This window comes from Miniopterus natalensis, chromosome 7, assembly GCF_054644295.1.
Source record: "Miniopterus natalensis isolate mMinNat1 chromosome 7, mMinNat1.hap1, whole genome shotgun sequence".
Classification (NCBI taxonomy): domain Eukaryota; kingdom Metazoa; phylum Chordata; class Mammalia; order Chiroptera; family Miniopteridae; genus Miniopterus; species Miniopterus natalensis.
The window spans coordinates 57283178-57296623 of NC_142087.1; the positions used below are offsets into that span (position 1 = coordinate 57283178).

General features: G+C 34.6%; 1 protein-coding gene across 3 annotated transcripts in view; it reads left to right on the top strand.

Annotated features, from left to right (window-relative positions):
• The window catches only part of PIK3C3 (phosphatidylinositol 3-kinase catalytic subunit type 3), a 110281-nt gene that overhangs the window by 27625 nt on the left and 69210 nt on the right, over window positions 1-13446 (top strand). For all 3 annotated transcript variants that reach the window (XM_016225034.2, XM_016225035.2, XM_016225036.2), the window contains exons 5-7: window positions 8085-8171; window positions 10040-10135; window positions 12747-12818. In XM_016225034.2, coding sequence (XP_016080520.1) covers window positions 8085-8171; window positions 10040-10135; window positions 12747-12818 — 255 coding nt within the window. The remainder of the gene's footprint in view (window positions 1-8084; window positions 8172-10039; window positions 10136-12746; window positions 12819-13446) is intronic.

Sequence of the window (13446 nt, forward strand, 5' to 3'; positions counted from 1 at the left end):
TATCTTTATTGATTTCAGAGAGAGGAAAGGAGAAGGAGAGAGAGAGACAGAAACATCAATGATGAGAGAGTCATTGATCGAGCCCACAACCCGGGCATGTGCCCTGACCAGGAATCGAACCCTGATCGCCTGGATCCTAGGTCGACGCTCAACCACTGAGCCATGCCCGGCCGGGCTGGCCAATATCCTTAAGGAATGCTTTAAGAGAGAAATTTTGAACATTCACATAGGCTCTGTGAATCTAAAAGTTTTCTGTCTGGTGACAAAGCAGAATGGATCTTTTCTGTTTATTTGTGGTGGTTTTTTAAGTGGCAGAGAAAAAAAGGGTAAAAAATATACAGCTTTGTCATTATATTCCCCCTTAGATTCCCTAAGAAAGCATGTGTGTATATAAGCCAAGTAACCACATATTGACGATGGTAGCGTCATTTAATTAATATAGTTCATTGGTTGGACCTAATTGAAAGGCCCTTGGAAGAAATAATTTGAGAGAACAATTATGTTAATACCTGTTTTTTTTGTTTCTTTTTGTTTTGTATTAAATATGTCTTTATTGATTTCAGAGAGAGAAAGGGAGAGGGAGAAAGAGAAATAGAAACATCAATGATGAGAGAGTCATTGATCGGCTGCCTCTTGCACACCCCCAACTGGGGATCGAGCCTGCACATGTGCCCTGACGGGGAATCGAACCTCGATCTCCTGGATCCTAGGTCGATGCTCAACTGCTGAGCCATGCCTGGCTGGGCAGTACCTGGTTTTCATTTCATATGGTGAAGTTATATTAATCAAATGGGTTTTTATTATGAGGTAAAATAACTATTTAGTATATCTTAATAAATGCTAATCTTTAGTGGTTTTCTCAACAGAGATTTTTGCCCAATGAATTGTTTTAAAAATAGCTTTAGTTTAAAAATAACATTATTTTTTCTTATTACAAAGGTAATATACATTTTCTACCACAGTAGAAGATTATTAAAGCACACCTCTGACCCTCTGCCCAGAGATAACCATCAGTATTTTGGTTGATACGCTTTCAGTAAATTAGTATGTGTGTTATGTGTGAATGTATTTGTAGATACTTATAAACTGAGATCATACGGTGTGTAAGCTTAATTGAATTCTGCTTTTACACCTAATGGTATCTCAAAATTGTTTTAGGTCATTTAAGATACAGCAGATCCTCAAATGATGCATTTCCTTATAATGTTGATTAGGTGCCATAGGAATTTAACTCTTCTTTATATCAGTTAGACTATGGTAAAATTTGTTTTGTTATAGGTAATTTTGCTTAAGTGAGTACTTAGTGTACTAGTACAACATGTTTGTGAAGCCTTCAAGTACAGATATGCCATAATTCATTTCAGCAATCCTCTGGTTGGATACTCAGAGTGTTTGCAACTCTATGCTTTTGTAAAGCTTTTACCCCCTTTAAATTTTCTGTTGGCTTTAAAATAAAAAGTGAGGCTTGTTCTTTTTTTTTTCTTTTATTTAATCCTCACCCAAGGATATGTTTTTATTGACTTTAGAGAGAGAAGAGTTGAAGAAGGGAGGGGGAGAGAGGGAGAGAGAGAGAGAAACATTGATGTGAGAGAGACACATCAATCAGTGGCTTCCCGTACACACCCTGATCAGGGGTCAAACCCGAAACCTGGGTATGTGCCCTGACTGCGAATTGAACCCGAAACCTTCTGGCTAGTGCAAGGCTTGGTGTTTTGAGTTGTTTTTAAATGGCTTATTTGACTTGCTCATATACTATATCACCAAGTTATCAGACGTAGTTAACGTTGTGTGTGGGTGCTTAAAGTCAGAATCAAACTTTTGTATACATCTTTGAGTTTTTGTATTCTATCAGTTATATTCTCATGTGTTCATCTTTTTTTTTTTTTTTTACAGATATTAAACTCCTTAAGCAATTATATCATCTCAATAAACAAAACTAATCCACTTTTCATAGCATCTGTGAACTTGGGCCACATATCTGGTATTGTGGATAAATACCTGTTCATGGGTTTTAATTTTTTTTTTTTTTTTTTTTTTTAAGATAAAGTAGGTATGTGAATATGGAAAGAACTGGCTAAGGAAAATTTGTAAGGCAGAATTCATTCTCTTGAGTTTCATTTTGAGCCTGTGTGTCTCTCCCCACTTACCTCTACAGATCCCTGGGCAGATCTGAAACGGTAGCGCTGTGTTTTAGTACTCCTCGCCCTCTCCTTTTACCTTTCCCTTTTGGGCTTTTAAAATGTCATCTCTACTGTAAAGAAAAGTCTAGATCATGATGACTTCAAGAAAGTTGATTTCCAGTAAGCATCTCATGCTTGTATAGAGCTTCCTACTTTCCACCGTGAAGAGAACTTGATTCATTTCGTTAAATATTTACTGAGGACCACCATCCTGATCTTTCTGTAATGCCTGGGCACCTCAGGCTTCCTGACAAGCTGGCAGACAAGCTGTCTCCTGCCTGGAAGAGGTCATCCTGTTGTTTGGCTGATTCCTTTTCCTTTAAGTCTCAGCTTGAATGTTAATGTGCCTGAGAGGCCTTTTCAAGAGCCCCATTATAGTTCATTACTTTCATATTATGGTTTCATTGTTAGTGACCCATGTCGGCATTTATCATGAGAATGGCTAACCCCTTCCTACTTTCAAGTTCTGTGAGGGCAGGGAACTAGCTTCTTTTATTTAACATTCTATGATTATCTTCAGAGCAGATGTCTTGTTTGAAACTTACAACAACAATTAAGTAATACATATTTATGTTGAGAGTACTGGTGTACCTTGGAGATGTTGTGGGTTCTGTTCCAGACCACCACAATAAAGTCATGGTCTTTTTGCTGGTAGAGAGTTTTGCCTTCAATTAGTAAAAAATAAATAAATGAAAACCACAACATCTGAAGTGCAATAAAATGAGGTGGGTTTCTATACAAATACTAGGGAAAAGTGACCCAGGATGTGAATAGTTTTTTTTTTTTAGCTTTGTTTTAGAGAATTACTCTCCCCCTCCTCCCATCAGTTCCCCAAGCTCTTTAGCAGAATTCCAAATATACAAACAGTTGTTTTCCATTCTGTCACCCTTCCACATTGAAAGGCCTTTCAGTAAATAGAAATATTCATTTAACAAATAAATGCTAGATTCTGTGAACTATTCATAGCTCTAGCACTGGAGAAGCTTATAGTCTAGTAGGGCCACATATGAATGAGGAGCACTGAATTATGAGTTGTGTTGATCATGGAAATTTTTCTTTTCCCAGGGGTCACTGTTTGGTTTGACATTGGTTTTCCCTACTGTTCTTAGTCTCTATACAGTGTAGCAAGTTGGCCTACTTTTAATTCTGACCTTAGTACTTGTATTGAACACCTACTAGTCTGAGACATCATTTCTGACCTACTACTAAATCTGATAATACATGATTAGTACTCCAGTTTCCTGGGCATGTTGTTATTCAGTTCTTCCGGATTCTTTTATTTAAGTAGCTTTCAAACCCCTTGCTGTTATTCTTGGAGAAGTTAGAGCTCAATAATTATGCTGTTATTTCTGTGACAGTGGGCTTCTCTTCCGAGCTCTATGTGGCTTCTCGTGAATTCTGTAGAAACCTGTGTTCCTTAAAAAGAGAGGACACTTTAACTGATTTCTTGACTTATCTTCTTCCAAGGATGGGCACCCTAGTGAGGATTATTTCTTCACACGTGATTTGAAACAGATTGTACTAGTTTTATCCTGCTGTTTAACACAATGCAGATTTTCTCTTTTGAAAGATCTAGGTCACTGACATTTCAGACTCAAAATGAAATATAAATTGTTAAAGTTCATTTTTGGCCTTCATGATTTATAGATGTTCCCAGCATGGAGAGAACAACAAGTCTGTCTACAATGTTATCAGTGCCCATAAGAGATGAAGTGACATAAATTATGGGCTAATTACAATAGCTGCTAAACTTTACAGAGTGCTTTATAGTTTTATAAAATTTTAATACATTTTAGTAAAATATTTATTCAGTCTGCGTTGAGTCGTAAAAGTAAAGGCTTTATGGCTTGAAGAACTGAAGAGGGTGGTTGGAGTATAGTGTGTCACTTGGAGAATTGTGGGAGGTTATTTTGGAGAGGAAGGCAGGCGCCGTCATTTAGGAATTATGATACCTAATTCTAGACTCTCCCTGCTGCCTAAAGCCCAGCCAAGAGGTGACTTTCCAGTGCCATAGTCTCTCTCTTTGCTCTTTTGCAATTGAGCAGTCAGTTGTATTGTATGCTTGGACTTTCCAATAAATACGTGTTCTGCTTCGTAATCTCCAAAGAAGGTCCCCAATGAAACATGCCTCTGGATACTCACATCATTCTGCATTTGATCTTCACTAGCCCTGTGACTCATTTTAACCAATACAGTGAAGCTGAAGTGACACCTGTTTTAGGCCTAACCCTTAAGACAGCTTGATAGCTTCTGTTTTTGCAGTTTGGGCAACAATGAGCCACCATGTAAGAGGTCCCACTACCCTGTTGGAAAGACCACTTGGAGAGGGAGCAGCACTGAGAGTACAAGCAGAAAGAAAAAGGCCCACCACCCTGGTTTCCCAACTGAGCCCACCCTTTTTTCCACAATGGCATTAGAAATGTGAGTGAAGCTTCAGCCACCAAATGACAGCAGATTCATGTGAGTTTGCTATACCAATAGAAGAAAAAAAAATTCAGATGTCCCTCAAAAAGATGACCTTTTGACTTCTCCAAAAATCAAGAGAAATAATAAAATGAATGTTGTTTTGAGGCACTAAGGTTTGGGGTGCTTTGTTACATAGTAATAGGTAAATAGCTCAAATGGCTAGGGACATTTTGAGTTGTAACTTTCCAGTTCTGCAGAAATTATAAAACTAATTCAGGCAGAGAAACATCTAGAAATTCTGCTCTTAGCCTCAGAGTCTGGTGCAGGAGACAGACTTGTAAACAGTCAGTCATAGCGTAAGTGGTACCTCTCATTTTGCAGCTGGTTTTGCATTTAGCTGTACTGTACTGATCTTTCCCTATCAGGGTATATTGATTGTAGTATTTCATAGTGTGTGTTTACTATACTTTACTTAACAGTTCCCACTGTTGATGGACATTTACTTTTTTTAAAAAAAATATATCTTTATTGATTTCAGAGAGAGGAAAGAAGGGGGGGAGAGAGAGAAACATCAGTGATGAGAGAGTCATTGATTGGCTCCCTCCTGCACACCCCCAACTGGGGATTGAGCCCGCAACCCGGGCATGTGCCCTGACCGGGAATCGAACCCCGATCACCTGGATCCTAGGTCGACGCCCAACCGCTGAGCCACGCCTGCCCAGGCTACATTTTTTTTATATCTTAAAATTTCAGTATTGCAAATAATGATGCACAAATGTGACTGTATCTAGGATCTTTTAAACTTTTCCAAAGTGGCTTTACCAACTTACGGTACAACTATCCTGACCATATGTTCTTTGGTTGCTATTCCTAAGGTTGAGAATGGTCATCTTTAGTATTCATATGTGGAAGCTAAGAATATGCTACATAGGAAGTGATGTATTTTAGCAGCAAAGATGGATTCTGGAGGGAGTGAAAATTACTTTTCTTTTAGCATATCTAGATGACAGATTGTGGATATTTAAATTTTTTTAAAGAATTGTTTTTGTTTAAGAAAACATACTGATGAGTCACTAGCCAAGTCCTTCTTATCCTGTAGTTGTGTATGGTTTCTGTTACGTCTGGAAACAGCAAATGTGAAGGTGACATAACTATCATAGAGCAGTTTTAGGTTCACAGCAACAGTAAGAGAAGGTGCAGAGATTTCTCATATACCTTCTGCCCCCACATATGCGGAGCTTCTGTTATCAACATTCCCCACCAGAGTGGTACATTTGTTACAGTTGATGTGCCTACATCAGGGGTGGCGAACCTTTTTTCTGCCAAGGGCCATTTGGTTATTTAAAATGGACCATACAAAATTATTGTTGCTATGAAAAAGCTCCTAGACGTATTGACTTTCGAGTCCTGCCTGTGATTGTCTTGGCAGGGCCAGACCAAATGATTTCCAAGACCTGCAGGCCAGATGTGCCCTACCCCTGATCCTTCATTGACACATCATTATCACCCAAAGTTCCTAGTTTACTTCAGGGTTCAATCTTTGTGTTATACATTCTGTGGGCTTGGACAAATGTGTAATGACACATATTCATCATTACAGTTATCATTGAGAGTAGTTTTACTGTCCTAAAACTCTTCTGTGCTTCACTTTTCAACTCTCCTTCCCTTCTTAACCCTGAGTTACCACTTATCTTTTTATTGTCTCTATAGTTTTATCTTTTCCTGAATATTATATAGTTGGAATCATACAGTATGTAGCTTTCAGACAGGATTCTTTCACTTAGTAATAATACATTTAAGTTTCCTCCAAGTCTTTTCTTCCCCCCCCCCCCCCCCATGTTTTTTTATGGCTTGATGGCTCATTTTATTTTACTGCCAAATAATATTCCATTGTCTGGAGTACCACAGTTATCCATTTATTTGAGGGACATCTTAATTGTTTCTAAGTTTTAGCAGTTATGGATAAAGCCGCTATAAACATTCACATGTAGGCGTTTGTGTGGACGAAATTTTTCAACTCCTTTGGATAAATACCAAGGAGCACAATTCCTGGATCATATGATAAGATTGTTTAGTTTTGTAAGAAACTGCCAGAAAAGAGTTGTACCATTTTGCATTCTCATCAGCAGTGAATGAGAATTCCTGTTGTTCTATACCCTCACCTACATTTGATATCAGTGTTTCAGATTTTGGCCATTCTGATAGGTGTTTAGGGATATCTTCTTTTAATTTGCATTTTTCTGATACATATGATGTGGCATTTCTTTTCATATGCATGTTTGTCATCTGTATGAGTTGTCTATTAAAAGGGCCATTATTTAATCCAGTTGCTTATTATTGTTGAGTTTTAATAGCTCTTTGTGTATTTTGGGTAATAGTCCTTTTATTAGGTGTATCTTGCAAATATTTTTTTTCATCAATGGCTAGTCTTCTTAATCTCTTGGCAGCGTCTTTTACAAAGCAGAAGTTACAGCAAGGAGTTTCATAGTTTTACATTATACGCTTAGGTCTCTGTATTCATGTTAAGTCAGTTTTTGAAGGGTATAAATCTTGTTTCTAGATTCATTTTTTGGTATGTGGATGTCTAGTTAGTCCTTTTGTTGAAAAGACTATCTTTGCTCCATTGTATTGCTTATGCTCCTTTGTCAAAGATCAGTTGACTATATTTATGTGGGTCTATTTCCAGGCTCTTTCCTTCATTAATATATTTGTCTGTTCTTTTGCCAATGCCAAACTGTCTTGATTATTGTAGCTTTATAATAATTCTTGATGTTGGGTAGTGTCAACCCTCCAATTTTGTTCTTTTCCTTTAGTATCTTGTTGACTATTCTGGATCTTTTGCCTTTCCATATAAGTTTATAGTCATTTTGTTATCTACAAAATAATCTGCTGGGTATTTCACTGGGATTACATTAAATTTATAGATCAAGTTGGGTTGAATCGAAATCTTTACAATTTTGAGTGTTCCTATCCATGAACGGAAATATCTCTTCATTTGTGTAGTTGGTTGTTTGTGTTTGTTTTTCATTTATCAAAGGTTTGTAGTTTTCCTCATATGTTTTTTACATGTTTTGTTAGATTTTTACCAACTTCATTTTTCAGGGTGCTAGTATAAGTGATGCTTTTTAAAAAATAACTGCTTTATTAAGAGATCATTTGTACACCTCTGTTTTTTACTTTAAACTCCACTTATTTATTACTGGTATATAGGAAAGTAATTGACTTTTATATATTTACCTTGTATTCTGAAGCCTTGCTATAATTGCTGTTCTAGGAGGGTGTTTTGGGGTTTTTTTTGTATATTATTTCATATTTTCTACATAGATGATCATGTCATCTGTGAACAAAGACAATTTTATTTCTTTCTTCCCAATTTCTCTTATTACATTTGCTAGTACTTCCAGTATGATGCTAAAAGGAAGTAATGGGCACGCTGTTCTTTCCCCTCCTTCCTATGATATATGTGTTAACATTTTCTTCATTATATTTGTTTTGCAGCTCACCAAAGCTCATCGACAAGGACACATGGTGAAAGTAGATTGGCTGGACAGATTGACATTTAGAGAAATTGAAATGATAAATGAGGTGGGTTGTATTCCTCTTTTTTGTTTCAAAATATTTTCTCTAAAGTATCTAAATCAAGAATTTTTTGAGAAGAATTATTTATTGCCAGGTATCTCACAAATGTGGGGTTATTGGGATAACTTGTGGTTTAGGGAGTTCTGTGCTAATAAGTGGAAAACTTGGGATATATTCCTTTCTTATATCTTATTGCTATATCCAGCCATGAAGTAGATTGTGGATATTATGTGTACCAAATATTACATAAGTGAATCCTGTGTAAGTTTGATGCTTCATTTGTGTGTTCTATCTCCATATGACAGCTCATATTCAAGTTCAAATCAATATTAGATAAATCTATCAACAGTACTACTACCTCTTCACTTCAGTTACCTTCAATTGTTTTTAGCAAGTTCTCTCCCCAGTTAAGATACTCTTGTTTTATGTACTGTGTATAAGACTGCACCTTAATAAAGTTGCAAAGCTCAAGTAGTTGATTTATTTCTTGTTCTTATGTATTGGTCTAGAATATGTTTAACTAAAGATGACTTCAATGAAACTTTCTAAAAGTGAGAACACATTATTTTCTTTTTTGTGTATTTACACTGAAATACTATTTGGTCTAACATTCGGTATGTAGAGAGCAGAAATAACAATTATATTAGTCACATTAGGAAAGAGAGGAGTATCAGTTTTGTGACATGCCTAGCTTATGGAGACCACCACAGATCACTATTCTTTGAAAAGTTTTCAGGAGGTGGAAAAAGACATTTTTCATTTTTATAATGAACACTTATAAAAGTTTTATTCTGGCATTATTCCTTTAAAAAAAACAAAAACAAATTAGTGGAGTTTAACACCATTTATATTCAGTATGAATACTGGGCATCTTTTCCAAATTTATTCATAGTACATTCTCATATATTCAAACTGGAAGAAAAGTTTACTTTTTTGAATTTTTATAATAGTCACATTACAAAAACAGTTCAATCAAAATGCTTTGCTATTATAATTTTTTCATTATTCTTCAATTTAGGTTCCCCTAGGACAGAAAATGTAATGTTAGGACTTACTTTGCTCAGCCTTTCTCATTATTTATACCCCTACTCCTTAAAAGATAGGAGACCATTATTTACCAGAATAGATGATAATATGCTTTATAAAGCTGATAATTTAAGTGACCTCCTTCGACCTTTATATGATTTTATACATGTAGATTTAAAACTGTTTTGGTCAAGACTAGTCACCCTCTTAGTCTTCATTTGATTTTCACTCCTGTATTAACATAGTATTTGCTTTTGGGGTGTGCAAATTTTTTAACAGAATCAACATTTTTCATGTTAAGGAGAAAGTAACTGTTTTCCAGTGTACTTAAAAATTGATAAAATTTCTACAAATGACTGCACGTCATCTCAAGACCATTTATAAATTATGAAAAACGTATAAAATATCTGTTAAGCTCAAATAGCTTCAGTCCTTAGTTACACACTTTAACTTTTGGTTTGTTAAAAACTTGTAATAATTGCTATAGTTAGATTAGTCATATGGTTTAAGGGTGAGCTGTTCTTTGCTTAAAATTGTTAGAAGTACAGAACATCTTTATTTTTGAAATTTAATAGTCATGCAATGTATATAAAATACTGAATAAGCTGACACTGTTATTAACTTTTAGGAGGGAGTTATAAGTGACTAGTAGGCATTCCTGGGTAAAAGAGTAGTGCTGTATATAATAAGATAGTAGTGCTATATGAAACAGTGCAGTTATAATAATGAAATGAAAATTTGTTACCTGATAGATCCATGTATTACTGAATTGGGATTAACAATAAATATTGATCCTTTAAGAGAATGTTGAAGATGATTACTTTTCATAAAAATCTTTTTTTTTTTAGAGTGAAAAACGAAGTTCCAATTTCATGTACTTGATGGTTGAGTTTCGATGTGTCAAGTGCGATGATAAGGAATATGGTATTGTTTATTATGAAAAGGTATTTGCCTTGGAACTGTTATGGTCTCTAAAGTAGAGGGGAAGGGAAACATTAAAAAAAAATTATTGTTGTTCCTGCTGAGATGAATTATTTGGTTGCAGGATAGCAGCAGACAGCTGTCAGCAGCAGCTGTTTATTTATGCACAAATCAAATCCTATAGCTATAAGATTACAAAAGCCGATCATTCATAGAATGCAGTTCTGGGTTATAGACTTCATTAAATATGCAAGAGATTAAAAACTTTTTGATTAATTGTTCTGAAAATTGGCAAGTGGGATATTAAAGCAATAGCTTTATTAACAATTAAACTTCATTTGGAAAAGAAAAAGAGGGAATCATACCTTTTTTAATTGACAAGCTATGGAAAGTTAAGGATTGCTTGTTATTTGAGTATATATATATATATAATGTATTAGAACTTTATATGTGACCCAAACATAAGTGTGCTTGTGAAAACTACACAAATCTGCATTTATTTATATAATGTATGCAGAATTAAGAAAATTTTGTTATCAGTAGGCTGAGTGATAACATACACAATTCTAGATTTCCTCTGGTCTGCTCATTATTTGAAAGAAAAGTGGTGTATGTTTGATGTGTAAGCTACTAGAAAATATCTGCACCTTAAATGCTTGTTGAAGCGTCTTCGTTTAAGTACGACAGAAATAATTGAGTGCATAGTTCAAAACAACATGAACCAGGTACCTGCAATTATGGTAGAAATACTAGGACAAGTGCTTAAATCAGTGCAATGAGGACAGACTTTTTTGATCCATAGCATAATAGAATAATATTTTCTCTAGCATATAGCTAAGCTTATATATGCAGTATATCTGTTCATTAGAAGCAGCACTTTTTCAATCACATTTTAACTTCGGTGTGTTAAAGCTGTCACAAATGATTTTAAAATATATATATTTATAACTAAATTATTACTTGAAGGGTGTTTTTCTAATGGAAGTGTAGGGTCTGTATAGTTAATTTATGATCACTTTTCTAGTATTTTTTAAGTTAATATTTATATTTTTTCCATTGAGCTTATATCCCTTCTTTTTAGTAAAAGATTAGGAAACATTAACTTGTTTCAGCTTTTTATTTTATAAATGATATTTCCTGGGGGGAGGGGAGACGGAGATAGAAAGATAGGCTAACTTAGTTTATTAATTCATTAGAAAAATGACCTTATAAAGAAAGGGAAATGTTGGTGAGTGAAATTTTGTCACCAATACATTTTAATAAAATTATATTTTACATTTTATACCATATGTAATTTCATTAAAAGCAATATTCCCTGCCTGTATGGAGTTTATATTGCAAAAACATGTTGATAGAGGTGGTAATTTAGAACATTGGAGATGTGAAGGATCTTTCCAAAGACAGTTTTGATAATAGATGAAGTAATAACAGAATAGAAATTAGAAGAATTTCAAGTATTTTTGAAAAGGTTCTTGACCCCTTTCTACTGCTTCGTGAAAAATTGCCTATAAATTAATGTCTGTGTACCTATCCTGTCATATTTCCACTTAGTGTAAAGATTGCTGGGCCAGTGTATTGAATCTAATGGAAATAGACTTTCTTGTCACCTGTCTTTTGTGACAGATAGCCTTAGTGAAGATTACTTGTCACAGTTGGGCTGATAAATGTGTTTTCTGGTGTTGTGACTGAGAACCAGCCTGTTAAACAACGGCTGTGGGAATTTGTGGTTTTCTCTAAGACTCAATTACTGAACTAAAGTAAAGTCACAATACTTCCCCTCTTTCCGTCTCCTGATTCTGTTGCACATATCTAAAATTGAAATGATAGTAGCATTTGGAAATGGACAGAAAAACTTGATGCTAGGTGTACAATTGTGAGGAAATGAATTTCAACCTTAATTAGTTTAGTCTTTTCCAGTGTGCATGCAATGACATTTTGTTATGCTAAATTACCTTTCTTGTCTGAATCAGATCACAATAAAAGCCAACATTCTTCAAAAATGATAATAACAACAAAATAAGACAGCTTTAGTTCTTAAGAATTGATGGACTGATTCTCGTTATTCAAGTTGGCTTTGTGTTGAGTAGCTATCCCTCTGAGAAACAATGCGGCTGAGTCTCTTAACTGTGTATAAATTTGAGTAACATTAACCCCACACTTACAATTCTGCTTCTGAGTGGAACTCAATTGTGATTATTTAAAGTTACCAACATCCTGTTAGTAGTTTTTGCAAGTGATGCAGCTCATCCATTGTGTCATATTTTAATTAGCTCTGTGGTTTCTTATTCTAAGTTTGACAATTTGGGCTATTATTTTTCACCTACTGCTATTATAAACAAAGTTTTAAAAAAAGACAGAAACCGTCTCCTGATTTACAGGCCTCCTATCTCTAAAAATTATATTACAAATTTTTATTGTCAGATTTTATTTTTCTCAAAATATTTCATCAGCAAAAGGTAAAAAATTATATATATTTTGAAATATAGTTGAAAGTTTAATTTTTGAAAGGAAGGAATGATGTTTATTAAATAGAATTAAAATACATTGGAGTATACATTATCATGTTTTGTTTTTTACCATTTGGTTAAATTTTATTTACTTATTTTTTTGAAAATTTGTTACACTATAATTCAGGATGGTGATGAGTCATCTCCAATTTTAACAAGCTTTGAGATAGTGAAAGTTCCTGACCCTCAGATGTCTATGGTGAGTTATTATCAAATTTCTTAAGAAAATGCTTCAATCTAGAGTGATTATGACTTAGATTCACATAATATACTTTCTTTTCAACAAGTATATCTGTAAGTACCTCAGTTATCTAAAAGTGATTCATAAATCCACTTCTGCTATTTGGAATCAAGTTCAGGTGAGATTTTTACAAGAAATAGTAACACTTAAAAATAAGATCAGGATAATGTAGTGTTGTGGAGCCATTTTATTTGAATTATTGAAAGAGCCAGGGCATGTAGTCATCAAGCGAGGACTCAGGAGAACAGGTATAGGCTTATTTGAAGATTCTGCATGTTTGCTTCCACTGTACCACAATAAAGTGAATATTGCAGTAAAGCCAAGTATGAGTTTTTCCTCCAAATGAATCAGGTATTTAAATGTTAAAAATGAAACCTGACTGGTTCTTGATTCTCAGTATAGGGAAAGCTTTCTAATGATGACTCAGTATCCAGAGGCAGGAACAGAGATGATTGATAAATTTGACTGCATTAAAAAATTGACTGTATGGCAAAAACACCAAAACAAAGTCAAAAGTAGTTGAACTGAGTCTCTGATATTTAAAGGACTCTTAAATGATGAAGAACAAAGGACCAAAAGCCAATTG